We start from the raw sequence: 26,859 nt of genomic DNA on the forward strand, positions 1-26,859 counted from the left end.
ATCTTCTGGTGGTGAAGGTATTAGGTTGTTAAGGAGTCTTTGTTCTAAAAAGAAATCTCAGTTCAACTTTGCTTTATAACTAGTCATTTCCTCTCACATTCTGGTGTTTGGTTGGCTGGCTGTCTATTTTCCGTCCAGTTGTGAGTCTTCACCTTAATGCCATTGGTATTTTACTGAGAGTTGGGAGAAGCTTCAAAGAGCAGTTGCTAGTCAGATACTATAAAATGACAAGTTTCCTTTCATATTCTCAAGTTTTATGTTTAAGTACTTAAGCCATCTGGAGTTTATGATATGTGCAGGAAGTCTAATACTTTTCCCAAATTGCTAGCCATTTATTCTCATACCATTTCAATTCAATATTTGAGTATCTACTAATTGCTCTGTGTGATATGAAAAATTAATGAGAAATCTTTCTTAAAAACCTTAGTATTTAGGCAAGGGTTAAGTAAATATACCAATGAATATAATAGGAGGTGCAACAAATTAAGTGCCATAAAGCCAACTATCATTAATGGTTAAAGCACAGAGATTATGTCTTTCTGGATTCTTAAAAAAGACCAGATTTGATAGGGGATAATAGGGGGTTGCAGGTAGGAGAAGGGGTTTAGAGGAGAAAGGCAGTCCAGGGAGAGGTACCAGCACGAGCAAAGGCCCAATGAGAAACTGTGGGATATCTTTGAGAAATAAGGTAGAATACAGTGGAAGGTAGGCAATGCTAGAGTGAGTTTATAATTCAGTTAGTAGACAGCAAAACACAGGCCACACAATGGCCTAGAGATGGTCTGGGGCTCTAAAATGGCTGACTCAAGCTATCCTTGAAAAGGGTTAATTAACTTAATGGAATGTAGTTTAGATTGACTGGACAAAAAATTAAACAAGTTATAACCATATTACAAAGTAAAGTTTATTAAAAGTCAAGAAAACATGTAAGATTGTGTGTGTGTGTGTGTGTGTGTGTGTGTATATATATATGTATAAGTTTCAACAGACAAGTTCTTCACTATCTCAATAAGCAGGGTTTTTATATTGGTGTTTAGGGCACAAACTTCTTCACAAAAGCTCATCAGTGAATAAAATCTTGTATTGTCCTCTTGACTCCACTGTAGCCTCCTCAGAGGGGAGGGCTGCTGTGGAAGTAACAGAACAAAAACTCCTCGGGATAAAGTGAATAGGTAGCTTCTCTCATTCTTCTTTCCCAGAGAATGACAGTCCTTGAATGGGAAGGGTGACAGGATTATAAAAGATATGAACGACTAGAGAGATACAGTAGGGCAGTGTTTCTTGACTCTGAAGAGCTAAGAGAGGTAGACAAGGAAAGTGGGAGGCTGTTACCAACAGGTGACCCTGCGTTTAAGGGAGAATGTGCTATGTGAGTTTTCTGATCTCCTTCTGGGTTGTTTTGTTCAGCTGACCAGGAAACAGATTCACGGCCCAGGGCCTCCACTCAGAGGAAAGCCCATGTGGCTGGAGCACGGGGGACAGAGAGGCCCTTCTCTCCTCAAAAACACCGAGCCCCTGAAAAAGTCAGCTGTGCTCCCCTTGGGAGTGAGTTCCCTGCTCTGAGGCTTCTCTCAGATGTTCAGAAACACCCACAGCAAGCCCTATGCTCCCTGTTGTCAGAAGTGAGTACGGCTTTTCAGGAGGGTACGCAGCTTTGGACAACCAAGTCTTCTTGGCATTTGCTGATATCCCACCTCTCTGGACTTTGGCTGCTTTTGAAGGCACGGCAACTTACCTGTGCATTACGTTAGGTTTCACTACCTTTTCCCTTTTTGGAGTTCCAATTCTGCTTCTAGTTGTAGGAGAGACTTAAGATGCTAATCAAGAGGTTAAAGTTATTATAATAACCTATGTATAGAGGCCTGGTGCTAAGAGTAGCAGATAGGAGCCAGTAAAAATGAAAGTAAGAAGTCTTAGGGGAAAAAATTAAGGAATCATGACTTTAGGGTCTAACAGTGTTTCAACACAGATGCTAAATTGTTGAAGGGTGAGGTGCTGGGGAGGGAGTCAAACAGAACAGTACAATCCAGGTGCTAAAGGTACCGCCTTCCTTAGAAGGTCATGGTCTGGGCTCTGAGTCCACCAGTAAGTAGTCAAGTTCCCTGAATCAATGGCCTAGGGCTGAGGCTTCTGAAGAGGCCTCCAAAGCACTCCAGGTGTGGAGGGCCTCAAAGCAGCAGAAATCAGGCTGGTTGAGGATGGTTGGCCAAGACTGAAACTTCACGTACAAAAGGGTGAAAAGCCACAGCTTACATAGTGTCTCCCCCCATGACTCCTTCTCTGGAGGTCCTCAGCCCACTGCCCTCCCCAATCTGACATTCTCTGTCAGCTTCGTGCTATTTCCACGATTGCCTAATTTCTTGCAGCCAAACTGTACTGGGCGGGAAGGGGAAAGGAGATCTGGTTTCTCTAAAGTCACATCTGACAGCCCTCTAGGCCAATGTGTGTTCTTCTAGATCTTGATGCTGAGCAGTGCAAAAAGAACGGCAGGACAGGCTCCAGTTGTCTGGATGAGGACTTTCACTTCTCAGCCTCTGCCCCTCAGAGCACTGTCTTTTCAAGGCATGAATTGGCCGAAGGTGCTTCCTTCTCCCAGAGCCACCCTGGTCTCCTGTTACCTTTCATTTCTTCTTAATCTATATAGCCTTCCCCTCTCCAAAGAAATCAGTCTGATAGGCAGGAAAGAAAGCAATGAAACCATTAGAGATAGAAAAATTATTATGCAAATAGCTATGCAAACTGGGACCCTGGCAAGCTGCCAAAAGACTTCCCTGAATAAGTTGTACGTCCCTGTATTACAGGTACCAAATCAGAGTAACACATCCAGGAGAACAAAATGAGAATTCAAAAAACGGCATCTTAGAGGTCCACCCGATCCTGAGACCTTTCTGAAATACTCTATTACAGTGGCTCTGAGCAAGTCTCTTCTTAGCTGCTTGCTGAAGGCTGAAGCCGATGCTGGACCGACTGCAAAGGCACCAGCTGTCCTTAGGAGGAATGTGAGGACTGTGAAGGAAAAACAGCAGCCTTGCTTCTAGGAAAGTAATATCTGATAAGGACGGTCAAGGATTATATGTCATCACTTTAAAATCAGCTTTCCTAAAACTACTAGTTCTCTGGTTTAGCAATAAGTGAAATAACCACTCCAGAAATAGCATGCCTTAATTCCCTGTCACCATATCACAAATCCTTCCAGTATTGCTAGCAATTATTATTGCTACTGTTATCTGATGTACTACAACTCTTTTGAAACTGCTTGAATTGTGCAAGCATATAAAATAATGACTTCTCTGCTAAGTTCTTACAGTGATTAAAATGTCTTGCAAACCACCACTGAATGAATGAATTTCAATAAGTATCTAAAGTAAAAAGATGGGAATTTCTGTATGATTATAGCATTTGGGGGTCAATTCAGCTTCTTCTAGTGATTTTGGTTTCAGTGTAACAGTTCAAACAATGCTAACTTCTACAGCAAGGAGGTCATTAGAAGAAAATATTAGTCTAGCAAAACTAAATTAAACCCTAATGGACAAAATGAATTTCACACTGCTCTTTAAGAATACATTCAGAAAGGTTCAGATATAAAATAGTTTACTTGTTAGTTTGGTTAATTATTTATTTTAGTGAACAGAGCGAAGCCCTTTGAATTAGGACTTGGTCCAGAGGCCTGAAGGATCTCTAGAGAAGTGCTGTAAAAAGATTCAGTATGTTATCAAATGACAATTATTCAATTAATTCCCCCCTTCATATGTCTTTTAATCTAGCTGTTGGCACCCAGAAATGCTTGGGTCTATTTATCTCCTTGGATATACAAGTTAGAAAGTGCTTCTTAGTTTTTGTCTCATTGAAGAGGGGCAGAGTGAAAATGTGGCAGAAGAGGACTTGGCCTTGAACTAAATAGTGACACCAGAAAATGCAAGACATCTTTCCTTTCGGGCTGGGAGGGCCCACCATTAGGATAACAAAAGGATACATGTAAGTTGGGATGCCTTTTGCAGCCAAGTGTTTCCGAATAAGTCGCTCAGTACCATACCAGTTAAAATCTTTCGTGGCGTGTCCAATGCGTGGAAGATGGACACTTGCTGTTAAAAAAAAAAAAAAGAATACATCATGATGCCTTCATTTATCAAAAATTGATTCGGTATAATACATGCATAGGAGAAAATAATCTATATTCTCTGAGTCACTTTATGGTTTTCAACGGACAAAATGTATACGATCATGGAGTATCCCACTCAAAGCATACGATTACGTCAAAAATATTCTGGGGAGGGATTCTAACAGGGAAAACTTAAATAATTCTACCAAACACAAGGATCTATAGGCTCTGGAAATAAACAGGTACAATGGAAATAGAATACGATCGATGGTTGAGATGTAATTAAAATAAGCAAAGATTCTTTTAACAAGTCAATCAGTTCAACAAACTCTGAGACACACCTTTGGAAACAAAACTCAACTCTGGTTTTTGGCAGAGAACTGTCTGCTAATGTGGACTGTGACTCTCCGAGAAGGGATATGATAAACAGTAATTCCCAACTGTACGAGACCAGTGTACTCTCTTTCTGGTCCTCTGCTTCCTCCTCTGTAAAATCATGATACAAATACCCTAGTGGGTGCAGATGGTCCCCAGAGATAATAGATGCAGAAGTGATCTGGAAAGGAAAAAGGGCTTTACAGATACAGGAGGATGAGGTGGTTCCATCTGTGGTCTCATACAAGGGCTCACTTTTACCGTGTATATCAAATGGGATCTTGACATTTCTCACTTCCCTTTAAAAATCACATCACGTATTGGAAACAGAAATTCATTTACTTCTGAGCACAAATGGAAGAGCTTACCTTTCTTTTTCTTTGCTGCTAAAAATATCTTCTTCAGGCCTTCTTCTAGGGCTGCCATCTTAATGCCAGACAGGACGTTGAAGTGATCACGATGCTGAGCCACAATCAAGGCCAACTAGGAGAACAGTCATTAAACAGTCGACATGACATGAGATGGCTACACTGTCACCTAAGTGACCAGCCCATGGAGTGGTGCAGGCAGTCCCCCGACGGGCACAGCCCTTTATGGGTCACTCAGGCTTAGCTCCATCTCTTTTGAATGCTCTGCTGTAACAGCCATGTTCTGCCCAATCTGACTTCTCACCCCATCATAACTGTTTTATTTGGTGGTTTCTTTATATAAGGTTTTCTTCCTCTTTTGAAGATGCATTAAAACTTGAGTCCGAAACATGCTATCCTTTCTAAATGTTCTAGAGGGCAAAGAATGTTTCAGAATCTTAGGAGCACAAAGAACATTAGAGGTCCTTGCTCTCCAGCCCACTAGCTGACGCTCAAGTCAGCACCACAACCCCCAGGATAAGCAGTCATTCGACCTCTGTTCAAACAAATCCTGTGAGGACAAAACGCCAAATAACCAGCCCTCTGCCCTAACCTAAGTGGGGTGGAGCTGGAGAGTGTGGCAAGGGAACATCTGAGGCTGACATCATTAGTCACATCACAGTCATGGTGTTTACTCACCATCAACACTAGAGTCACTGGATTCAGAGCTGCTTATGCATAACCACTGTGTCATTCTCTTTTTTTAGCATTTGAGAAATGACTCAATGAATGAACAAGCAGGAACCACTCTGTTGTTAGCCATGCGGGCCACTAACCTCAAGACGACATGCTCTCTTTCAGCAGGGTTTCTAAATTTCTTCTTTTCTAAGTCAATAAGATTTGGCTTGAAATTTGAATATGAATTCAGGCCTTGGAGAAAGCTATGTAGGTGTGGTAAATAAACCATCTCAGAGGAATTCCAAATGACAGGCAAGTGGGAGACACTTAAGATGCAAAAGGAGAGTTGTAATGCAGGCAGAGGAAATATGAATTGGTTCCTCTCCTCTGCTTATGGTTGGCTAGAAAACATGATCTTTCATAGAACTTTTCATGTAATAAATGATAAAATCCTTAGCATTTTGTCATGCTCTCTTATTCATTCAGTAAATGTTTACTGAGTATTTCCTATGAGCCAGTACCGCATGAAGTATTGAGGATAAAAGAAATGAGTCTGAGCACTCGGGAGGAGCCTGCCGTCTAGGTCAGTGCAGGGGGAACAAGCAAGTAGAGGACAGCACTCCAGGAGGTGTGATGGACTGAGGCATGGGGTTGGGGGTGGGGGGCAGATTGGCTGCTGCAGTGGAGACGAGGCCCAACCTGCTTATTATGGGCTGAACTGTGCCCCCCAAAATTCGTATGTTGAAGCCCTAACCCCTATTAGTTCAGAATGTGACTGGAGGTAGGGCCTTTAAAGAAGCGATTATTTTAAAATGCGGCCATTAGGGTGGGGCCTAACCCAATGTGACTGGTGTCATTATAAGAAGAAATGTGGACACTCAGAGAGATACCAGGGATGCATGCGCACAGAGGAAAGACCACGTGAGGACAGAGAGAGAAGGCGACTATCTATGAGCCAAGGAGAGAGGCCTCAGAGGAAACCAACCCTGCTGGCACCTTAATCTTGGATGTGTAGCCCCCAGAACTGTGAGAAAATAATTTGTTTTGTGTGTGTGAGGAAGATTGGCCCTGAGCTAACATCTGTAGCCAATCTTCCTCTTTTTGCTTCAGGAAGAGAGGCCCCAAGCTAACATCTGTGCCAATCCTTCTCTTTTTTTGTATGTGGGACACTGCCACAGCATGGCTTGATGAGCGGTGTGCAGGTCAGCGCCCAGGATTTGAACCGATGAACCCCGGGCTGCTGAAGTGGAGTGTGTGAACTTAACCACTATGCCACTGGGCCAGCCCCCATAAATTTGTTTTTTAAACCACCCAGTCTGTGGTATCTTGTTATGGCAGCCCCAGCAAACTAATACACTGTTAGGCCAGAGGGAGCAGAGAGGTTTCAAGAGGAGGTTAATATGAGCCAACCTTTAGTTCTAATAAGAGTTGTGGTTTTTTTACTTACCAAATCTTGCCCTTTGTTTCTTGACTCTTTATCATCAACAGGAAATAAGAGGACACCTCCCAAACTCAAATCTAAGGTAAAGTAAAAAGGAGCAACAGAAAGAACATCAAGTTTACTATGGACTGAGATCCCTCAACAGGGACTACTCTGGGTCCTCCTTACACCTTGCCTTTTCCATATCCACTTGGGTTTCAAACCCACCTTTCCTCACTTTCCTGGCCTCAGTCGCTGCCTTAGCCAGTGACTTGATGCACTCAATTTTTTTTTTTGCTCAATTTTTATTTTTAAATGTTTAATTGTTGTAAAATACATGTAACATCAAATTTACTATCTTAACTGTTTTTAGTGTACAGTTCAGTAGTCTTAAGTACATTCACACTATTGTGTAATTGATCTCCACAACTCTTTTCATCTTGCAAAACTGAAACTCTATAACCATTAAACAATATCTCCCCATTCCTGCTACAACTACCATTCTACCTTCTGTCTCTATGAATTTGACTATTGTAGTTACTTCATATAGGTGCAATCATACAGTACTTGTCCTTTTGTGATTGGCTTATTTCACTTAGCATAGTGTCCTCAAGGTTCCTCCACGTTGTAGCATGTATTAGAATTTTCTTCCTTTGTAAGGCTGAATAAAATTCTATTATATTTATATATTTATACTACATTTTGTTTATCCATTCATTCATCAATGGACACTTGCTTCCACCTTTTGGCCATTGTGCATAATGCTGACATGAACATGGGTGTACAAACATCTGCTCGAGTTCCTGCTTTCAATTCTTTTGGGTATATACCCATAAGTGGGATTGCTGGATCATATAGTAATTTTATTTTAATTTTTTGAGGAAACGCCATATTGTTTTCCACAGTAGCAACACCATTTGACAGTCCCACTGTCAGTGTACAAGTGTTCCAATTTCTCCACATCCTTACCAACATCTGTTCTTGTTTTTTCTTTATTAAGATATAATTGACAGCATTGTGTAAGTTTAAGGCATACAGCACATTGATTTGACACATTTATATTGCAATATGATTGCCACTATAGCACTAGCTAACATCTCAATCATGTCATGTTAATTATCATTTTTTCCAGTGGTGGGAACAATTAAGATCTAGTCTCTTAGCAACTTTAAGGTTTATGATACAAGTTTTCTTGTCTGTGGTTCTTGTACTGTGTATTAGATCTCCAAGATTCGTTTATCTACTAGTTCCAAGTAGATAGTTGCAAGTTGCATGTACCCTTAAATATCTCCCCCATTCCCCCACCCCTCAGGCCCAGTAACCACCATTCCACTCTGTTTTTTCGAGTTTGGTTTTTTCAGATTCCACATATAAGGGATATCACACAGCATCTGTGTTTCCCCGTCTGACTTATCTCACTTAGCAAAATGTCCTCAAGGTACATTCATGTTGTCACAAACAGTAGAATTTCCTTTTCTCTCATGGCTAAATAGTATTCCATTGTGTATACATACCACATTGTCTTTATCCATTCATCTGTTGACAGACACTTAGGTTGTTTTCATATTTTGGCTATTGCGAAATGCTGAAATCAACATGGGAGTACATATATCTCTTTGATAACCTGATTTCATTTCCTTTAGATATATATCCAGAAGCAGTATTGCTGGATCATATGGTAGTTCTATTTTCAACTTTTTGAGGATCATCCATATTGTTCTCCATAGTATGCTGAACAAGTTTACAATCCCACCAACAGTGTACAAGGGTTCCCTTTTCTCCACATCCTTGCCAACACTTGTTAGCTCTTGTCTTCTTGATGATAGCCATTCTAACAGGTGGGAGGTGATATCTCATTGTGGTTTTGAGTTCTATTTCCCTGATTATTAGTGACGTTAAGCATCTTTTCATGTACCAGTTGGCCATTTGTATGTCTTCTTTGGAAAAATGTCTATTCAGTTCCCTTGTTCATTCTTTAATCAGATTGTTAAAAAGATCAGATTGTGGGGGGTTTTTTCTTATTGAGTTGTCTCAGTTCTTTTCAAATGTAGTATATTAACCCCTTATCCAATATATGGTTTGCAAATATTCTTTCCCATTCTGTAGGTTGCCTTTTGATTTTGTTGTTTCTTTTGCAGTGCAGAAGCTTTTAATCTTGATGTAGTCCCACTTGTTGCTTTTTCCTTTGTTGTTTGTGCTTTTGGTTTCATATCCAAAAAATCACTGCCAAGACCAATATCGATGAGCTTCTTCCCTATATTTTCTAGGAGTTCTATGGTATCAGCTCTTAGTTTAACTCTTTGATCCATTTTGAGTTAATTTTTATGTGTAGTATAAAATAGGAGTCCAATTTCATTTTTCTGCATGCAGTTATCCAGTTTTCCCAACACATTTGCTGAAGAGACTATTCTTTCACCATTGGATGTTCTTAGCTCCTTATCAAATACTAGTTGTCAGTGTATGCAGTTTAATTCTTGGCTTTCTATTCGGTTCCATTGGTCTATGTGTCTATATTTAGCCAGTACCATACTGTTTTAATTACTATAGCTTTGGAGCACAGTTTAAAATCAGGAAGTGTGATGCCTCTGGCTTTTCTCTTCTTTTTCATGACTGCTTTGATTATTTGGGGTCTATTGTGATTCTGTATACATTTCAGGATTGTTTTTTCTATTTCTCTGAAAAATGCCATTGGAATTTTGATAGGGATCACATTGAATCCATTGATGGCTTTGGGTAATATGGACATTTTAACAATATTAACTCTTCTGATCCATGAACATGGGATGTCCTTCAAATTGTGTTTTCTTTGATTTTTTTTCAACAAAGTTTTGCAGTTTTCATTGTCTAGATCTTTCATCTCCTTGACTGAACTTATTTCTGGGTATTTTGTTGTATCTGATGTTATTGTGAATGGGATAGTTTTGTTTCTTTTTCAGATATTTCATTGTTAGTGTATAGAAAAGCAACTGATTCCTGTGTAATGATTTTATATCCTACAACTTTACTGAATTCATTGATTAGATCCAACAGGTTTTTAGTTGAAATTTTGGGATTTTTCTATAAGATCATATCAACCGCAAATAATGACAATTTTCCCTTCTTCTCCTTTCTGATTTGAATGCCCTTTAATTTCTTTGTCTTGCCTGATTGTTGTAGTTTGAACTTCCAGCACTATGTTGAATGAGAGTGGTGAGAGTGGGCACCTTTGTCTTGTTCCTGATCTTAGAGGAAAAGCTTCCAATTTTTCTGTATTGAATATAATGTGAGCTGTGGGTATCATATAAGGACTTTATTATGCTGAAGTATGTTCTTCATATACCTATTCTGTTGAGGGTTTTTATTACCAGTATTCTGTTAAATGCTTTTTCTGCCTCTATTAAGAGAATCATGTGATTTTTATCTTTCATTCTATTAATGGGGTGCAAAACCTTTGTTGATCTGCGTATGTTGAACAATCCCTGCATCCCAAGGAGAACTCTCACTTGGTCATGGTGTGTAATCTCTTTAATGAGTTCTTGAATTCGGTTTGCTAATATGTTTGAGACTTTTTGCATCTATGTTCATCAGGAATATTGGTCTACAGCCTTCTTGTAGTGTTCTTATCTGGCTTTAGTATCAGGGTAATACTGGTCTTATAGAAAGAGTTTCGAAGTGTTCCCTCCTCCTCAATGTTTTGGGAAGAATTTGAGAAGGATTAGTATTAATTCTTTAAATGTTTGGTAGAATTTGCCCATGAAGCTATCTAGTCCTGAGTTTTTCTGTGTTGGGAGGTTTTTAATTACTGAATCAATCTCCTTACTCATTACTGGTTTGTTCAGACCTTGTTTCTTCCTGGTTCAGTCTTGGTAGGTTGTATGACTCTACAAATTTATCCATTTCTTCTAGGTTATGTAATCTGTTGATGTATAATTGTTCATAATGGTCTCTCATGAGCCTATGTATTTTTGTAGTGTCAGTTTAATTTCTCCTATTTCATTTCTGATTTTGAGTCCTCTTTTTTCTTACTCTTGCTAAAGGTTTGTCAATTTCTTTCTTTTTTTTTTAAAACTAGCTCTTAGTTTCACTGATCTTTTTCTGTTTTTCTGATCTCTATATCATTTATCTCAGCTCTGGTATTTATTTCCTTCTTCCTTCTGCTAACTTTGCGCTTAATTTGCTCCTTTTTCTAGTTCCTTGAGTTGTAAAGTTACATTGTTTGAGAACTTTCTAATTTCTTATATGCATTTATCACTATAAACCCCCCTCTCAGATCTGCTTTTGCAGCATCCCTTAAGTTTTGGTATGTTGTATTTCATTTTCATTTGTTCTGAGGGTTTCTTTGGTTTCCCTTTAGATTTCTTCTTTGACCCATTAGTTGTTCAGAAGTGTGCTGTGTGCTATTTAGTTTTCAAATATTTGTAGGTTTTCCAGCTTTCCCCATGTTGTTGATTTCTAGTTTCATACCATTGTGGCCAGAAAAGATACTTGGTACGATTTCAATCCTCTTATTTTGCTATGACTTGTTTTGTGCCCTACTATATGACCTATCCTTGAAAATGTTCCATGTGCACTTGAGAAGAATGTGTACTTTGCTGCTGTTTGATGGAATGCTCTACAGATATCTATTAGGTTGATTTGGTGTAAGATGTGGTCCAAGCCCATAATTTCCTATAGATTTTCTGTCTGGATGATCTATCCATTACTGAAAGTGGGGTATAAAGTCCTCTACTATTACTGTGTTGTCTATTTCTCCCTTCACATCTGTTAATATTTGCTTAATATATATAGGTGATCCAATGTTGGATGCTCATAAACTATTGTTATATCTTCTTGATTGATGGATCCCTTTATCATTATATAATGACTTTCCTTGTCTCTTGTTACCATTTTTGGCTTAAAGTCTATTTTATCTGATAAGTATAGCTACTCACACTTTCTTTTGGCTTCTACTTGCATGGAGGATCTTTTTCCATCCTTTCACTTTGAACCTGTGTGTGTCTTTAAGGCTCAGGTTGATCTCTTGTAGGCAGCAAATAGTTGGGTCTTTTTATCCATCCAGACACTCCATGCCTTTTGCTTGGTGAATTCAATCCATTTACATTTAGAGTAATTATTGACATATAAGTACTTACAAATGCCATGTTAATTGCTTTCTAGTTGTTTTGTAGTTCCAGTCTTTCTTTTTCCCTCTGTTTCTGTCTACCTTTGCAAATTGGTTATTTTCTGTGGTGGCAGGCTCTGCTTCCCCTTCTTCTCTTATGAATCTGCTCTAGGTTTTTGCTTTGCAGTTACCATGGGGCTTACCAAAAACATCTTATAGATAAAACAGTCCATTTTAAGCTGATAGCAACTTATGTCCAACCGCCTATAAAGGCTCCCCTTTTATATTATTGCTGTCACAATTTACTTCTTTTTATGTTGTATATTCATTAACAATTTATCACAGCTAGGTTATTTCTACTACTCTTTTCTTTTAACCCTTATACTATAGTTGAGTGCTTAACGCACCATAACTAAGATACAGTGACAGTTTTCTAAGTCTATTTTTCACCTTTACTCCTTTCAGCATCTTGCATAGGAGGTCTAGTGATGGTAAACTCTCTCATCTTTTGCCTGTCTGGAAGTCTTTATTTCTCCTTTACATCCGAAGGATAACTTTGCCAGATACAGTATTCTTGGTTGGCAATTTTTCTCTTTTAACACTTTGAAGATGTCATTCCACTTTCTCCTGGCCTATCAACTTTCTGCTGAGAAATCTGATAGCTTAATGGGGGTTCCCTTTTAGGTTATGTTCTTTTTTCCCCTGGCTTCCTTTAAGATTCTTTCTTTATCATTGATTTTTGACAATTTCATTACACTGTGCCTTGGGGAAGGTCTTTTTGCATTGACATAATAAGGTGACTTACTAGTTTCATGAACTTGTACGTCCAAGTCTTTCCCCAGTTTGGGAAAGTTCTCAGCTAATATTTCTTTAAATAAACTTTCTGCCCCCTTCTCCCTCTCTTCTCCTTCTGGAAGCCTGCTTATTCTGATATTTGTCTTTTTTATCCAATCCCATAGCTCATGTACGCTTTCTTCGCTCTTTTAAAAAAATCTCTATTCTTTCATCTCTTCTGTGTTATTTCAAAACTCCTATCTTCCAAGTCACTTATTCTTTCTTCCACATTGTTGGCCCTATTACAGCTGCTCTCTATTGCATTCTTCATCTCATTCATTGAATTCTTCAGCCCCAGAATTCTTTTTTTTTTTTTATAATTTCATTCTCTTTGGAAAAGAACTCATTTTGTTCATATGTTTTATTCCAGATTTCAATGAATTGCCTTTCTGAGTTTTCTTGTAACTCAAATTTCTTCATAACTATTCTGAATTCTTTATCAGTTTAGATCACGATACTCTGTGCTTTTGAACTTGGTTGCTGGAGAACTGTCATTTTCTTGATTTTTCACATTCCTCATAGTTACGCGCTGGTGCTTTCACATTTGAAATAGCAGACATGTCTTTAACTCTGCTTGTTGCCTTCTGCAGAGGGGTGTTGTGTTCTATGGTATTGTTATTGTGAGGTGTACCTCCTCCACTCTTCTTGCTCTCTCTTGTGGCTAAATTTTAAGCTTTTGCGTCTTCTCTGGTTCTTACAATTCACCATGCTGGCTATTGGAAATCTCTCTTTTGCCTTCGAACAGTTGGAGCTATAGCTCAAGTTTGTAGTTTATTCCTTGCCCACCAACCATGGCCTGTTTTCTGAGTGTGCTCACACAGACACACTCAGAAGCCAGCAGCAGAGTCAAGGGAGGTGTGGGTTTAGCATTCAGGGCACTGGGGGTACCCGGGGGCCCAGTAAGGAGCTCCCCAGGGTTGGTATTCCCAGAGGCTCATGGGTGAACTTCCTCCTGAGCACAATCCCTTTGATGCTGTTTGAAATTCTTACCTGCCTCTTTCCCAGTATCCTTCCTCTCCCCAGTCATAGAGCTCTCACCTTAGTACCAGCACTCTGAGTGCTGGTGGAGACAAACGGGTTTCTCTAATTATGTCCTGCCTGGCCAGGACAGCTGGGTTCTCACTCACCACTTCCCTTTTCCTTGCAGGAGAGGCTGCCTTCACCAGATAAATCAGCTCTGTTCAGTGTTTCCTTGGGGTAAAGGGGACAGCACTGAGAAAGTTTCTCTTATCCTCCAAACCTCCACTGTGATCAAACTCATATCTTTTTCTTTTTCTCCAACAATATGTTGGAGTCTCCCTTTGGGAAGGCTAGACTTCTACAAGTTCTGTCTCAGGTGTGAGTAACTGCTCGGGTCAGCATTCACCTGATTTTTGCCTGATGGTGGCAAGAAGGAGTTTCACTAGCTCTGCAGCCCACATGGAGGTTTGTCTGTCTCTTACTGGCTGAGCTGGTGGGCAAGATTCCTCTTGGGTCCCTTGGAGTAAGGTGCTAGGTCCCCAAAGACCCACCAAGGTGCTTTTGTTTGTGTATGGATACCTAATTTGGTGATTAAAAAGGGGGATAAAAAGGAGTGATGTCTTACATTGCCACGAAGCCAGTGTCATGCCCTTCACTCCTGAATTTTTATGATCATCTAATTCAGTGCCCCTTAAATGTTACCTACAAAGTAATCCTGCAGGCATTGGAGAGTGAAAGCAAAACCCAGAGGCATCTGGGGGGACAGGAAAGAGAGAGCGCTACGAAGTTAAAATTCCTTTAGAAGTCTTATGATTGTTTTAAACCATTCAAATATTGCATACTACTATATCTATATCTACTTGTATACCTGCCTCATCCAAATCAAATCAAACTGATGCTCTAGAAAAATGTGCTAAAATAATTCTATGGCTTTACATGCTTCAGTTTGAATCTTTTGTCCTCTTAAACCACCCTGCACACCCTAATCTCTTAAGTCATTCTAAAATACTGGCTCTGCTATGACATTCTTCTACTCAAATCTCCCAAATGATTAGTCACTACCCATTGGATAAGGTCCTGCTTAGAATGGCATCTCCCAGGACAAGCCATATAAAATCTTCCATAATCTGGCCCAAATCTCTCTTTAAAATATAACTCTACTCCATTCCTCAGCCTAAACCCTCTACTCTGGCTTGCCTGGCCTATGCACCATCCCCCAAACACATTCACTCTGTAACTGCCTGGGTCATTCAATACCCTGTACTGGGGATGGTAGGACTTGTGGGAATACTGAAAGAAAGAGATGCAAGTTAGGGATCCTCTTGCCATTTCTCTCCACCTGCTTAAATTCAACCCATCTTTCCAGGGCCAAGATAACATTCACCATCTCCATGAAGCCCTCTCTGGTAATTCTAGCCCACACTTTCATCTACCCTGCTCCCCTATTTCAATCCTTCCGAAGAAGAGTACTCACTCCCCTCTGTTTTCTTAGTGACCACTTATACCTTAACTGTGTGCACCCAGGGTTTAGTCTTCACACTGTCCTCAAAGTGTTCCAAGAGCATGTGACTGCCTTGGGGCAAATCCAATGGCCTTTTCCTAATTCTCATCCTGACTTCAGTGTTTGAAAATGCAGACCTTTTCTTGAAATCCTCTCCTCCCTTGTACCTCAAAATACTACACTCTCAAGGTTCTCTTATTTATCTGGCAATTCGTTCTGTCTCCCCTTCCTGCCTCTGCTCCTAAGCGGAGGTGTTTTCCATTTTCTGTTCTCTGTCTTCTCATTTCTCTGTCCTATGTCCCTCACAGTTTCAAACAAGGATCCAAATAGGGATTCCTCAGTCTGGATCTCTAGCTCTGACTTATCCTGAACTCTCTGCCTTTCCAATGGCCCAATCAATATCTAGATCTGGGTTAATTATTTTAACACATATTGAACCCTTCTTTCAGTAATCTGTTTTAGTAGAAAGAGAATTCACTCTAAGTCCTTACATCCCTTTCCACCATAGAGAACTGGGCAGAAGAATTAGGAAAAACCAATCTCTAAGAAATCTGAAGGGTCCTTCTCTCCTAGACAAGGTACTTTGGCCTCTCAAGTCCCAAAGAAATGATCACAATAATTTTACTCCTCCTACCACTTTTTGATTTCTGCACATAAAAGAAGGTACCCTTTCCCCTTCTCTATGCTGAGGGAGATCACTGTCCAGCCTCCCAAGTTTCCTAGCCCTGAACAGCTTTATTTCTGTCTCCAGCGAGTGTTGTACCCCAGCCTGTGGTTAACTTCCTAATCCTTCCCCTCAGCACCCAACCTGAGCTCTTGTTAGCATTCTAACGGTGTGTCTGATTTCTCTCCCACAGGTCTGACATTTTGGTGAGATATTCCCTTACAAAGGTGGGGTGAGTCAGGTAAACAATGAAATGACCTTCATGCCAATACTTTAAAATGCACGCAGAGATGGACATTTATCAAAATACTTGCACATTCATTATCCTAATTAGAGTCTCATGAGTAGGTGGAACAAATATTACTTACAAATTAGAAATGAGAAAACAGGCAGAAGGATGGCAAGGGACTGCCTCGAAGTCACATAAGTAGGTAACTGATGACAGAATTCAGAATCCAACCAGCTCTTCCAACTCCTTATCTAGTGCTTTTTAACCCACATGATGCCTGTCCTAAGTGTCCTCTCTTCTCTTATTCCAGCCCTAACCATTCTTTGCTTTGCTTCTTACCTTTCATTTTCCCAGCCAGCTCATATATTTTTCTTGGCTCAGCAGATCGTGTTTCCAGAGCTGTGAATAAACCACCTCGGCCCCAGCGGCCAGAATCATCTGAGAGAAGAAAAAGAAAATTTTTGTCTATGGGAGGAAAAGTCCAGTCCACGATTTAAAAAAATAATGGTACACCAAATAGACTTGCAGAAGAATGATTTTTCAAAGGGAAGAAAAAACTATCTAATCTCCTAGGAATATCACAGGTTGGACTTCTCAAATATGTTTAGGTTTTCTGGAATATACCTGGCCATCATAACAGGAAAGCATTAAAAAAAGGTGTGCTCTGAAAGAGCAAAATCTCTGTGGTACTCCTGTAATTCCTGGGACATGACTGAGGAAGGATGGATGGAAGATATAACAGAGAGAGCTGAAGCACTGGTAATACAACCGCACACAACTTTCATTGTAAAGATGAACAACAGGAAAGGTTAATGATGTATTCAAGTTGGCACTATCATAGCTGGTGAGCACCTTTTATTTCTGCTCATTCATTCAATCATTCTACAAATATTTGTTAGCATGTATTACTTGTCAGGCACTGTTCTCGGCACTAGGGTTATAGCAGGTGACAAAAAGAAAAAAATCCCATGAAGCTTATTTTCTAGCGTAATGAGATAGTCAAATAAACAAATACATACATAATATGTCAGGTGGTGATACGTGTAATAAAGTAAAATAAGGTAGGAAAGGGATAGAGAATAATAGAGGCATCTGTTTTATTTGAGGCAATCAGGGGAGACCTCTCTGAGACACAGACATTTGAACAATGCTTGATGTGGCTGTCAGGGAAAGAGGGTTCCAGGCAGAGGTGGTAAAAAGTGCAAAGGTCATGAGGGTGGAACATGACTGGAATTTTGCTTTTTCTCAGCGAATTCATTTATCTTATAGATGTTGCCTCCTTTCACCCTCTTAAAAACCTTGTGCAGAGAATAGGGCAGTGTTACCCCATTATACAGATAATGAAGTTGAGGTACAGGGAGGCTGGGTTACTCAGTCGGGTCAACAAGGGAGCCAAGGGTCAAACCCAAGTCTCCAAATTCTAAAGTCTACCTTTCTTAGGCTGCACTGCGCCCATCAAACACCCCTATGTCAGCGTTCTGCCACATCCTCCCCAGTTTTTGGCACCATAAAAATTGAGGAACCCACCCCAGGCCTGTACCACTTCTCCTACCTACGCAGTGCACGATGACAGCATCCTCTGCCCCAGCCTGTGGGTGGGTGACGTCACCACTAACATAGTTGATGGAGGTCGAGCCTGGGTCTTCATAATCCAGATGGACAGGGCTCTCATCTTCCCCATCCTCTAGGTCCTCTGGTTCGCTATCCTTGGAAGGCAGGCAGAAGGAGTGGTAACTGTTGGACTCCCACCAGGCCATCCTTCAACAGGCCAGAGAGAAAAGGAAATTAACCAGGCCTATCCCAATGTCCCTTGGAGCACATTTTGTACTGCTATTCACAAACAGTGTCAAGTGGAAATGCAATCAGAAGCTCACTTTGATTTGAGGTTTTCTGCCTATTTGTAAACAAACAAGTCCCATTGATTAGCTTAAATGCCACCTGACGTTACTTCAGTAATGAGCAGCCATCGGATGTCCCTGTTTTTAAGAATGTTACTAAAAGTTCAAGTAAACCACTCTTTGTCAGACAGCTACAATAAAATCTTAAAATTTTCTTGCTTCAACTGAATGCATCTTCTCTGCCTTAGGCACTCAGGACTTTTCACTTAAGTAGACTGACTGCTAAGGTTAAAGTTTAATCTTTAGAAAAGTATTCTATTACCAGTAGGAACTACTAGCTTTATAGAAGTTTTCTGGAATTTTAAAGTGATGTTCAACTGTGGACTCAGTATACAAGAACGATTCCTTTATCAATTGTGACCCTCATTTTTATTAACAATACAATCAATTAACACTTTTTTGATCACACATACTTTTTCTTATGTTCCTCTTCTTCCTTTTTCCTTTTCTTCTCCTCCATTAGTCTCTTTCTGTTGGCTGCTGCTTCTTGTCTTCTCTTCCTCCTGTCCTCCAGCTCTTCTGGGCTCAGAATTCGCTTCCTCTTGGTAGAGCCCTCCACAAGGCCTGGGATGAGAACCTGTAGGAAGAATAAGATCTATAATCAGGAAGGTTGGGGACAGCCAGTTCCTTCATGAGTTTCATTTGTTCCTAAACACAATCTGTATGGAAGCAACATGCTGAATATTTCATAAAACACTGCATCTCCAAGACACCTTGCATGGTAGGAAGTGGTGGCAAGACATTTCAATTTACTGTTCATATTATGTATCTCATATGCATGGTGACTAGGATATTGTGCTCTAAAATCAAGCAAAGCACTGACGTGCTTGGTACACAATATGCCATTTTAATTAATTTCATTAGAAAAAAGGTACTTCAGAAAACTAACATTTTTTTAATTGAAAGTATGCCCAGCAGGATGCCATTTTAGGTTTAACCATTTTTAATGGAAATCCTCCTACAATGTATTACATAATTCTTTCTTAAACAGAATATTTCAACATGATGATTATCTTAATGACAGCTGGAATTTAACAAGCACATACTAAGTGCCAAATACTGTGGCTATTACATATTGTTTATGACTGCCATCTGCTTGCGTGCTATAGGGTTACAATTATTAGCAGCAAAGTATGGTATTTTGGTGATAATACAGTGATCTCTTCAGGATGTCCTAGATTGACACGGCTGCTTTCAAGTGCATTAAATGGTAAAATACTCTTCCCTTGTTAACATTTTTTCTGCCAACCTTTTACATAGTTTTTATACTATGTATAAAAAGTACAGTGAATTATATATACATTTCAACAAATACTTACATACTTATTTCTTAATAAATCACTCCAGAATCATTTTTGGTTCTCTTAGGATGAGAGTTTGGAAAAATTTATTCTTTTACATAAATCAATAGTTCTTACACTGCCTTTATTTCGGAGTAACCGGCCCTCTTGACTAGTTTCCTCCAGAAGGGTTTTCTGAAGAGTTACCAGTTGCTTAAATGATTGTCTATCTTCTTTACTAGGCTCCTTAGAATAATCTTTACCTTCAAATAAGTACATATGGTTTTCTAAGAACATAAAACACAAAAGAGAAATGTTAGATACTAAAGAAAAATGGATTAATTCTATTCAAAGCAATAACCAGGGCAAACAGCCTGTATTCCACATGGGCTAAGACTATCTTGTGAAGAAGGTGTTGCATTTCTGATCCCACTGACACTGATGGGTTTGGGATCCACATGGGGATCTCACACATTTACTTTTCAAAGGACAGAGCACGGCTAAAGCCTTTTCGGTCCCTCTCTAAACCGTCTGGGAGTCTCTGCTGGATATTCCACCCTGTGGAGTCTTGGATCACTCATTCATTGCACACTATCCCTCAGTATAAATCTCACTGACAGTAAGATCACCTAGTTAAAGGTAACTGAGAACATACTTCTTTATTCCAAACACACTTTTAATACTCAACTCTTTCCCTGCTTCTCTGTAATATTAAAGGAACAAGCGGCAAATCTGAGAAAATGAGAATCACAAAAATAATCCCTTAGATTTACAATATTTTTTACAGATCTCATGAAGCATCTTCATGAGCCTCACCACAATCCTAATATAACTAAGCCCACTTAAGAAAGAGAAAACTGAGGCTCAAACAGGGATTAAGGGACTCTCCAATGCTCACGAGTAATAAATGAAGAAGGCAGGATTTTCTGACTTTAAGGCCCGTGTGCTCTTTTCAGTATATTACTGTATATAGAAGGAGGGAGAGATAACAGGCCAGCAAATAATGATTACAGTAATGACAATAGTGTAACCTTGTAAAGCATTTTCTGCTATTAGAGTACTTTCAAGTCTATTATCACATTTGATTTTTGCAACTATTTAAAAAGCAAAGCAGACAATAACAGCACCATTTTACAGATGAGGACACAAAGGCTCAAAAAAGTTGAGTGATCTGCCAAGATCATGAATCACTGCTAAAGAGAAACCGTGACAAGCTGATACTAGCAAGCACAGAGAGGTGAGAGAACGATTCTGAAGTGAAGCATATTTAATAGCAGGTTAACAAAAAATATATTTTCACAACATTATGAGATCAGCTATAAGTATGTTTTCTCTAGAGAGAACGAAAGCAAACATTTTCATTCTCAAGAGATCAACTGCTTCACACTTGTACCCAAATCCAACCAGCTGTAATTCTAATTAGCATTTGCTAATTAAATCAGCAGGGGGCTTTCAATGACGTGTTCTATCAACAAGTGGAAAAAAATAAAGAACCGAGAAGTGTCAAATATGATCAACATATGTAGCTTCATATTGCATGCAATCCTCAACTTACAAACATAAAGAAACCCTTGCATTCAAGATAAAGCAACCCTGTTTTTTATTTAATTTTGATTGGGGCTACTTTAATTACCAGTCTTTCACATTTACTTATACTCTTTTTAATTGTGCTCCCTGTCATCACTCTGCAGTCAAGGGGAGGTTGGAGACCACACACCTAGACCCTCATCTACATCCCACCAGAGGTACCATCTACCACAGAGTGAACATAGGTTCTCACGGATCAAAGACAAAATTCCAAGTTTTAATACAACTGGAAAATCTCTTCCGGCAGCTGGACTGCCTGAAAAAATATATTTCTCAGTTAGTCAAACTGCCAAAAAAATTCTAATTATCTTTCTGGAAAACAGTGAAATTTTTTTCTAGTAAATGCTACAAAAATAGGCTGAAGTTAATTTAGATGAGTGCTGAAATGGGTGCAAGCTTCAGCATTTACTGTAATCAAAATGTCACCACTAAATGGTAATACAGGGATTTTAAAAAGATATATGAGGGTCCAGCCCTGTGGCCAAGTGGTTAAATTTCCATGCGCTCCACTTCGGCAGCCTGGGTTTGCTGGTTTGGATCCCAGGTGCAGACCTACTCCACTCCTCAGCCTTGTTGTGGAAGCATCCCACATACAAAGTCGAGGAAGATTAGCACAGATGTTATAGCTCAGGGCTAATCCTCCTCAAGTGGAAAGAAGAGGAGGATTGGCAACAGATGTCAGCTCAGGGAGGATCTTCCTCACACACACACACACACACAAAAATGATATAGGAGGCAACAGTGGATGAAAAGTTCAACACTTTAGAAAATGGAAAGTGGCTGGACTAATGATAACAGATTAAGAACAGTGGAAGCAAAACACAGGTGCCTAGTCAAAGGGTGATTATGAGAATAGAGACTCTAAAATCCTCCAAAAGCTTAGGACTTACAAGGACAAGGTACCACACAGTGGGGGAACTGAGAGAAATTCTGCACACCAAATAACGGGAGTGCCATGAACACTTGACTCATGTTGTCTCTTCAATTTAGGCAAACAGGGTTATTCCAACCCCTACCCTACTTCTGCCAAGAATGATATTAAAGGATTCATCTCTGGAGAAACTGAGTGGCCCAGTAAAAAGACTTCAAATATACAGACATCTGGGAAGACCCGCTCAATGTGAAAGCCAGCTCACCAACCAGCAACGCTGCAATAAGGACCAAGAGCCCACGTACCTGCTCAGGACAAGCAGCCCATCAGCTTTGGCACATCACTGGCACACATGAACAGACAGCCAGAGGACACAAAATAGTCCAGGAAAACTACCAACAAGAACAAGAGATTCTAAAACAAATCTGGAAAAAGGAAGAAGCAGCAGCAATAGGAGGAAAGAGAGTCAACACCCGGAACACAGGAATACTTTTTAAAAAGATATAATAAATATCCACCCTGGAATACTTTTTAAAAGCTATAAAAATATGCTCAGAAAGGACATTATATCCCTGAAATGAGGACAGGATACAATTAAAAAGCAGAAAACAAGAAAGAGTACTGGAATAATAAACACAGGATACTAATATTAAAAAATCTAAAATACGAGAAAAGCCAAAGAGCAGTGTCCTGTAGAATAATGCCAGGTGCCTAAATTCCAAACTTTTTGCATATTCTGTAAAAACTATACAGATCAACAAGGATAACAATTCCAACATCATCAATTTGGTTCACAGACAAGGATGCCCTCTGTTACCACTCTTCTTTAGCATAGTGTTGGAAGTCCTAGCCAGAGCAATCAGGCAAGAAAAAGATAAAAGGGATCGAAATTGGAAAAGAAGAAGTGAAACTGTCTATTTGCAGATGACATGATTTTATATATATAGAAAACCCTAAAGAATCTACTAAAAAACTTTTAGAAATAATAAATGAATGCAGTCAAGTTGCAGGATACAAAATCAACATACAAAAAAGAGGTTGCGTTTCTATATACTAACAATGAAGTAGCAGAAAGAGAAATTAAGAATACAATCCCACTTACAACTGCCAAGAAAAAGAATAAAATACCTAGGAATAAACTTAACCAAGGAGGCAAAAGATCTGTTCACCGAAAACTATAAAACATTGTTGAAAGAAACTGAAGAAGACACAAAGAAACGGAAAGATATTCTGTGCTCTTGGATTGGAAGAATCAACGTAGTGAAAATGTCCATACTTCCTAAAGCAATCTATAGAGTCAATGCAATCCCTATCAAAGTTCCAACAACGTTTTTCACAGAAATAGAACAAAGAATCCTAAAATTTATATGGAACAACAAAAGACCCCGAATAGCCAAAGGAATCCTGAGGAAAAAACAAAGCTGGAGGTATCACACTCCTTGATTTCAAAATATACTACAAAGCCATAGTAACCAAAACAGCATGGTACTGGCACAAAAACAGATGCATAGATCAATGGAACAGAATCGAGAGCCCGGAAATAAACCCACACATATATGGACAGCTAATTTTCGACAAGGGAGCCAAGTCTTCAATAAGCGTTGCTGAGAAAACTCGACAGCCACATTCAAAAGAATGAAAGTAGACCATCATCTTACACTGTGCACAAAAATCAACTCAAAATGGGTTAAAGACTTGAATGTAAGACCTGACACCATGAAACGCAGCAAGCTCTCTGACATCGGTCTTAGCAGCATATTTTCAAGTACCATGTCTGACCGGGCAAGGGAAACAAAATAAAAAATAAGCAAATGGGACTACATCAAACGAAAAAGCTTCTGCACAGCAAAGGAAACCATCAACAAAACGAAAAGACAACCTAACAATTGGGAGAAGATATTTGCAAACCATCTATCAGATAAGGGGTTAATATCCAAAGCACACAAAGAACTCATATGTCTGAACAACACAAAAACCAACAACCCAATTAAAAAATGGGCAAAAGATCTGAATAGAGATTTCTCCAAAGAAGATATATGGATGGCCAACAGGTACATGAAAACATGTTCAACATCAATACTATCAGGGAAATGCAAATCAAAACTACAATGAGATATCACCTCACTCCAGTCAGAATGGCTATAATTAACAAGACAGGAAACAACAGGTGTTGGAGAGGACGCGTGGAGAAGGGAACCCTGGTACACTGCTGGTGGGAGTATAAACTGGTGCAGACACTATGGAAAACAGTATGGAGTTTCCTCAGAAAATTAAGAATAGAACTACCATATGATCCAGCCATTCCACTGCTGGGTATTTATCCAAAGAACTAGAAACACAAATGCATAAAGATACATACACCCCTATGTTCATTACAGCAATATTCACAATAACCAAGACTTGGAAGCAACCTAGGTGCCCATAAGGGACAAATGGATAAAGAAGATGTGGTATACATACACAATAGAATACTACTCAGCCACAAGAAAGGACAAAATCCACCCATTTGTGACAATATGGATGGACCTTGAGGGTATTATGCTAAGTGAAATAAATCAGAGGGAGAAAGTCAAATACCATATGATCTCACTCATAAGTATAAGATAAAAACAACAAACAAACACATAGCAAGAGAGATTGGATTGATGGTTAGGGGAAGGAGGGAGGAAAGAGGGGGAAAGCGGTGTTTCGGCACATATGTGTGGTGATGGATTAATTAGTCTTTGGGTGTGAACATGATGTAATCTACACAGTTCGAAATATATTATGATGTACATCTAAAAGTTATATAACGTTATAATCCAATGTTACTGCCATAAAAACAAAAATAAAAATTAAAAAAAAAAGAAAGAAAAACAAATTTGGCACAAAGTTCAGCTACAAGGGAAATGTCAGACGATTTCCAGTCAGTCTAGGAAGAGTTCTTGGACCAAGTAAGTCTTAACTAAACAGTGTGCCCAAATGAGAATAGGGCTGGGTAGGAAAAAGATGTCCCAGGCAACAGTATCCAAGACCTTCCGTGGGGACCTGTCTCACTGATGTTTTAGCTTGGGGCGGCTATGCCATTTGCTCTACTCTTATTCTCAACTTACTTCCTTCCTCTTGTTCTCTGCTTCCTTCTTCTGCTGTAGGCAAGGCATCAGAGACCCACTGACCATCTTTTGTTTCTCCCAGGATAGACTCCAGGTCTATATCATCCATGGTGCTCCCCTCAGAGGACAGCAGTTTATCCAAACCAAATTTGAGTATCTCACTCAACTTGATTGGAGAAAACAAAAGTCCAGTTAGTTCTCATGAAATCAAACATTGGAATATCAGTGATTTGCTAGGTAATGACACCAGGCACATTTGTTCCCTGATGGTCAGGTTTTCTTCTCTCTCCACGGCAGATGATACCAACAGGGCCGTTTAGTAGTTGGATAATGGGTAAACAGAGAGGTGATAAATATTGATCAGAGACGTTGACTTTGGTAACTCTCATTAACAAAAAAAATTTATTAGCCTCCAACTTTTTTTGAAGTTTAACAGTAATTTCTTACATTATCTATAGCATTTCTCACAGTCTTTTTCATAGGCATTCCCAGAGGCCACATGAGAAGTCAGAGACCCAGTCAGCTACTCTCTCACCTCTCCTACTGCCAAACTTCTTGGAAAGGGAAGGCTACACAGGGTGCTTCACCTCCACCATTAACTGACTTCTATCCTTTGGCAATTTGGTTGCCTACCACAGTGCTCTATGGAAATCACCTTTGCAAAGACCAGTAACAACTCCTGATCGCTAGACCTGAAGGCCATTTCTCAATTCTACTCCTCCTGGATATTTCTCCGGCAGTGCCCTGTCCTATTTCTCTTCCCTTCTCTCTCTCCAATCCTTAGCCTGTTCCTGAGGCCTGTAGGAACCATCCAGAAAGTTCAGATCATTTTCCTGGCTTTAGTTTCCTACTTCCAACTTTGCACCTCCCTGAGCACTAACCCTGAGATTCTGAACCAAGCTGGATTCACATCTCAGCTCCTGATTCATATCTTGTCCTTTTAGGCTGGGTCAATTATCGCTAGATGGTCTACTTTGTGAGCCAAATACTAGGGAGAACATAGCCCACTGGCTGTTTGAGAGGGCTCTGTTGGACTTCTTGCTCAGCTCAAGGTTACTGGAAGGTTACATTCTGGCTATGATATCTGACTTATCTATTCCCCATCCAGACTATAGGAGTTATCTCTTTGGTTGCCAAAAACAAGGGTAACAATCCAAAGCCCTTGTCTCAGAAGAAAGCAGTTTGTTTGGTTCTATTTGTAAGATAAAAAGAATCCAGTAATGAAAGACGTGGTTACGGTTTGGTAAATCTCAGAGGTATAGGATCCTGAAAGAGAGAAGCAGGTTCATTATCCTGCAGGGAGAACACAGTTGAAACAGGGAGAAGCAGACGCAGATGCAGGGAACATTTACGGAATGTTTACTGTGTGTTTTGTTATCTGAAGGCTTCTTTCCAATTTTTTGGTGAATCTGATCCCTGGGGCAAAGTGGAAGAACCTGGGGTATGTTATAATTTGGGTTCTAATTTTAACCCAAAGGCCCTATAGAATACCCTAATCACCTCTTCCAGAAGAGAGCTTTCTCGGAAGTCTTCCAAGCCAGCCTTTGTTTCCTACCCAATATTCCCTTCTTCAAGCAATTAACTCTAGATCTTTCAACCATTTTTCCTATGGCATAATTTTGAATTCCTGATCTCATTCACTCTCCTCTGAGTATGAAGATCACTGGTCAAAGGATCTGGGGTTAAGGTGGAGGTACGGGATTAATCATCATTTATTATGCTGAGTTCTTTATTTTATCTAATTCTTTTAACGGTCCTCTGAGGTAACTTGTGGTATCCTCATTTTTAGAAAAGCAAACAGAGAGTGGGTCTGAGAGGTTAAGATACCTGCTCAAAGCTACACCGTCAAAAAGTGAAAAAGCGTGGATTTGAATTCAAGCCAGAGGGATCCAAAGCTCACTCTTGTTATTCTATATTCTGTTGCTTTTTTGTATCCTAATCACT

General features: G+C 39.7%; 1 protein-coding gene across 7 annotated transcripts in view; it reads right to left on the reverse strand.

The window, feature by feature from the left end:
* Positions 1-879: 879 nt before the first annotated feature.
* The window catches only part of CHD1L (chromodomain helicase DNA binding protein 1 like), a 63,066-nt gene continuing 37,086 nt past the window's right edge, over positions 880-26,859 (reverse strand). For 4 of the 7 annotated variants that reach the window (XM_008540210.2, XM_070607602.1, XM_008540211.2 and 1 more), the window contains 9 exons: positions 24,916-25,081; positions 19,504-19,652; positions 18,499-18,662; positions 17,740-17,945; positions 16,527-16,625; positions 6,947-7,017; positions 4,843-4,957; positions 3,974-4,082; positions 880-3,049 (listed from right to left, as the gene is read on the reverse strand). In XM_008540210.2, coding sequence (XP_008538432.1) covers positions 2,989-3,049; positions 3,974-4,082; positions 4,843-4,957; positions 6,947-7,017; positions 16,527-16,625; positions 17,740-17,945; positions 18,499-18,662; positions 19,504-19,652; positions 24,916-25,081 — 1,140 coding nt within the window. In that variant the 3' untranslated portion in view covers positions 880-2,988. Of the gene's footprint in view, positions 3,050-3,973; positions 4,083-4,842; positions 4,958-6,946; positions 7,018-13,960; positions 14,025-16,526; positions 16,626-17,739; positions 17,946-18,498; positions 18,663-19,503; positions 19,653-24,915; positions 25,082-26,859 lie in introns of those variants that run through there. The other 3 variants (XR_011536678.1, XR_011536679.1, XM_070607603.1) reach the window with 3 other exon arrangements.

The sequence above is a fragment of the Equus przewalskii genome, unplaced genomic scaffold (genome assembly GCF_037783145.1).
Source record: "Equus przewalskii isolate Varuska unplaced genomic scaffold, EquPr2 ChrUn-12, whole genome shotgun sequence".
Classification (NCBI taxonomy): Eukaryota; Metazoa; Chordata; class Mammalia; order Perissodactyla; family Equidae; genus Equus; species Equus przewalskii.